The sequence below is a fragment of the Penaeus vannamei genome, chromosome 39 (assembly GCF_042767895.1).
Source record: "Penaeus vannamei isolate JL-2024 chromosome 39, ASM4276789v1, whole genome shotgun sequence".
Lineage (NCBI taxonomy): Eukaryota > Metazoa > Arthropoda > Malacostraca > Decapoda > Penaeidae > Penaeus > Penaeus vannamei.
This window is the reverse complement of record NC_091587.1, coordinates 1,211,018-1,216,017: the sequence shown is the minus strand read 5'-3', so window position 1 is coordinate 1,216,017 and position 5,000 is coordinate 1,211,018. Positions and strand designations below refer to the sequence as shown.

Here is a 5,000-nt window from a genome sequence, read left to right as displayed (position 1 = left end):
ACACTTACACATACACTTACACATACACTTACACATACATATACACATACACACATACATACACATCTACACACACATCTACGCATCACACACATATACACATCACACACACATACACATCACACACACATACACATCACACACACATACACATCACACATACACATCACACACACATACACATCACACACACATACACATCACACACACATACACATCACACACACATACACATCACACACACATACACATCACACACACATACACATCACACACACATACACATCACACACACATACACATCACACACACATACACATCACACACACATACACATCACACACACATACACATCACACACACATACACATCACACACACATACACATCACACACACATCACACACACATCACACACACACACACACACACACACACACACACACACACACACACACACACACACACACACACACACACACACACACACACACACACACACACACACACATACACATACACACACACACACATATCACATCACACACACGCACACATCACGCACACATCACGCACACATCACGCACACATCACACACACACACACACACACACACACACACACACACACACACACACACACACACACACACACACACACACACACACACACACACACACACACACACACACACACATATCACACACACACACACATATCACACACACACACACACATATCACACAAACACACACATATCACACACACACACACACATATCACACGCACACACATCACACACACACACATCACACACGCACACATCACACACGCACACACACATCACACAGGCACACACACATCACACACACACACACATCACACACACACACACACACATCACACACACACACACACACACACGCACACACACGCACACACACATCACACACACACACATCACACACACACACACAAACACACTTACACACACACAAATAGACACACAAACACATACACACACACAAACAAACATACAAACACACACAGAAATTTAAACACACTTGCAGACCCACAACCTACATACATAAACACACCAACCATTAAACACGCGCCACTGCACTCTTGAACGTGAACACACAGCTCTGTTTTCCAGCTTAATAAGAAATTTGGTTCATGTTAGGAAGATGTTGATATGTATTTTAGAATTCATATTACTTTTTCATTTTGGCTCTAGCAAGCATCATCTTAGAATTTTGTCCATTAGGGGGACTATTCATCCCCAAAATTAGCAATATTTCAATTTTTATTATTATTATTATTATTGTTGTTATTGCCATTTGCAGATGGAGTTATATACCATCATCCCCCATTATAATTTTTGTTCTTTTTTTAAACAAGCTATAACATATTGGATATATTTATAGTATTTACAATTTTTTGCTTAAAGGGTGGCCATAAATTGAGAATTTTACCATTATATAATTATTTATTATTATTATATTGTTAGTGATTTGAAAACAGTCTGTGAACAAGAAAAGAAAGATATGATTTTTCTTGAAATTATGAACTATATTCCATATATTTTCCAAGAAGGGTATATTTTGACTCGGAATGATCACTGGATACTTTGCCCGCACTTGTACAGTAGTTCCCCACTATCCATCAGGAATTTGTATTTTGATGTATTTTCATTAGATGATACTAACATTGATACGGAGAACAAATAATATATATACACACTGCTCTGTAAAGTTTCTTGTTTAGTTATCTTGTTTCTCTCATGTTTAGTGGCTACGCAAGCTCAAAACAATTCTTTATCTTGAAGATGGAATATGGGTCATTTTCCTCGAGAATACAGTAGCTAGAGCATGTCCATACCTCTTTCATCCTGCTTTCCTTATATAACATGGAGGTGGGATGCAAGAAGTCTGAACTGTGGGAGTCTTTTATATGAATTTAATAAATGAGACATGCCCTAGTTGCTCTTAGATATATATATTTTTTTGTTTTACTCCTTTGGCTTTCATAAAGTCTTTTAATCTAATGAGAAAGTCAACTTATAGTTGTTGTTTTTTTATAAGATAGTGAAAGGGTGAAAAGCAGTCACAAAATAAAAAGGAATTAAACAAGAGAAAATTTATAAAGGGGTAATTAACCTCTTAGGTAATGTATGATTTTGTGATATGAATTGAGGTTTGTGATTGTTACTAGAAGATCAACATTTAGATAATAATTTATCAAGAATTTGTATCAATTATATCAAACTCACAAGTAGAATATGTTTATAACAGGGTTATATTGCTGGGTAATTCTGGTCAAATATGGTATTTGCTGCTATGATAGTAATATGGATATTTATACCTTATCTGCATGCATTTAGGATAAAACTGAGCATTGGAAATCATGTGCCCCTTTTTGCCAGCACATTCACAGGAACACATAACCATTCTGTGTAGGGTGCTAGCTAGGTTTCATGACGTATTTGGATAAATAATGGTTCTTGGTATTTTTAGCAAAGGGAGTAGATGACTTACTTTCAGACTGGGATGTGACTCAACATTTAATGGACTGTAGTTTGAATGCAGTTTAAAAATTTCAGGAATGAAGTTGTTAAAAGTGACCTTGTTTTGAATAAGTGACATGCCTAGTTCTTTTAAGGATTTTGAGGAATAAGTGGAAATTTACTGCAGTGTCAGAGAGCAGTCTCTTCTCTTCCCTCATATAAGTGCTTCTGGATTGGCACTTGGTTTGTAGGTATACAGTTGAAGCAATTGCAAATTTGGCATTAGTTCTGAAAGTCTGAATTTACTGCTAATGCAGAAGGGCAGGTACATGGAAAAGGTAACTGTACTTGAAAGTGAACCAATGTCTGTTCTGTATCCCTCCACTCCACCACAACAGTGCCTGCCCAGAGTACAACACACACAGGTGTAGTATGTGTGTATTAGGGCCTTCTCTGCCCACTATGCCAACACCATCCACAGTTTTTGGAAGCCATTGACTGTTGACAGTTTTTTCCTTTTTCTTATAGTTACATTTCTCATCTTTTCATTCTTTAGAAGTCAGCTTTTCAGTATCTGTAATATGTATAGTATCAGAATTTTTGCCTTGAAATTTGCTATGCAAAATTTGGCTTTTGGTGTGGGTTTAGCGGTAGAGTGGGTCTTCCAAATGACTTAGATCAGTCAGCAGGACAGGCAGTAAGTGTAAGTGGCAGCAGCAAGACCCAGATCACAAACAGCATTGCGGCACAGGGGTGCAGGGTATATTCCTGACTGGGCTACTCCTATTGACCGTCAAATGTTTCTTCCGCCACTCAGTCGGTCAGATCGAGCGTGTCTTCATGTCAGCCGGTCACCAGAAGGTCTGGGACCACTTCACCAAGGCCCAGAGGCGCAACATTGAGATGTGGAAGAAGCAGGCAGAGGTATGCCATGCCTCATGTACACCCATTCACAGTGTATGCTGCCAATAGTGCAGAAGCATTATTTATCAGTTTTGAAATATAACTTCCTTTTCCAGCAAATTCGGTTAGCATTTTTCTGTGAGTGGTGTGTATTTTGTACCATGTTCATGTTATTATAAAAATGAATTGGTACAAAGCATGAGGTCTTATTTTTATAGTGAAATCACCCACTAGCAAAGTTTCTTCAGAAAATTAGCTTTAAAGTTTACCTTTTGTCCTCCTCTCTATAGTTTGCATATTTATGATACAGTCCCCACATGATTCTCACTTCTTTAGTTTGAAGATAAAGGGTTCTTCCTTTGAAATCCCTGACGTTGAAGTTGTAAGTAAAGTTTTATTTTTTGCTAAAAACTGATGGAAGCTTTGCATAAAGAGTGAGCAAAACTTGTGCTGATACTTTGTTGTGAGTGGGCTGAAAGATTTTGTATTGTAGTTTTTAAGTGTTAATTGTTTATTCTTGGCCCATTTAGAATAAATAAGCATACAGTTTTGCAGATGCAATCTAGTTGTCACTATATATATGCAAACAGGTAAAACTTGCATGTAGCCCTGGAGAGATAAGTAATAATGCAGCCCTGCAGTGTGCATGGGTCTAGATTGGTCATAAGATCCATTTTGGCTGGGCAATCCACGTGCATGCTGCAGACCTCAGGCTATGCATGCCTCAAGTTCGGTTAGACTTTGTGGAAAAGTCACTTGGTAAGACAAAAGGAATGGTTGAAGGAGCATGGTTGCCACTGCAACTATGATTTGGCAGGCAGTAAAGGACCAATCTGGTGCAGAGCTCAGCATCATTGCATTCAAGTCTATTATTGCCCTTTTTAATCAGTACTGCTTTATGAATAGTTCTTTTTATGCAATCTAAGGGATCCTTCACCATGGCAATGCCCATTTGTTTTAGCTTTTGTAGATACTTAAAATTTAAAAGTAAAATTTACTCGTAATTAGGAGGCACCTAAAGAGGAGAAAACATTAGGTAAGTTCACTAATCTTGTGATAAAGTTAAGGCTTTAACAAGGCATCCATGGATAGGATTCTGTTGTCAGCTGCATCCAGGAGTTAAGTTTGATGTGTACATCATGAAATGGCACAAGTTTAAAGACACTGATTGTGATGGTCTCATTAGCTCCCACATTCTTCTATTGTATTCATACGGAGTAGAAAAAGGAGTTTAAAAGGTAGATTTTTTTTTTCTTTAGAATGAAAATTTTCAGTGATAACAAGATACTCTCAGGATGTTTTAAGTCAGGACAAGTGCTAGATGTAGAGCTTACAGATGTTAAAGGTTGTGTTTATATATAGAACAGTATATACACATGACAGTTTTGTAGGATGTGTTGTTACCAGAACTTTCATTATAGCATGGAATAGGACTAAACTCTGAAGAGAGAGAAAAGTTGTAGAACGTCTGACTTAAATAACTTTTCCCCCATTTTCAAATTTCAGTGTTAATATAGTGTATCTGTACCTCAATCTCTTGTCATGAAATATCCCAAATTTTTTCTTCCAAATTTTTTAATGTTTTAAAGATT

At 37.4% G+C, this 5,000-nt stretch overlaps 1 protein-coding gene across 2 annotated transcripts in view; it reads left to right on the top strand.

Annotated features, from left to right (window-relative positions):
* LOC113816954 (ecto-NOX disulfide-thiol exchanger 2) overlaps positions 1-5,000 on the top strand; it is a 44,112-nt gene that overhangs the window by 33,533 nt on the left and 5,579 nt on the right. For both annotated transcript variants that reach the window (XM_070117177.1, XM_070117176.1), the window contains exon 12: positions 3,323-3,429. In XM_070117177.1, the coding sequence (XP_069973278.1) occupies positions 3,323-3,429 (107 nt within the window). The remainder of the gene's footprint in view (positions 1-3,322; positions 3,430-5,000) is intronic.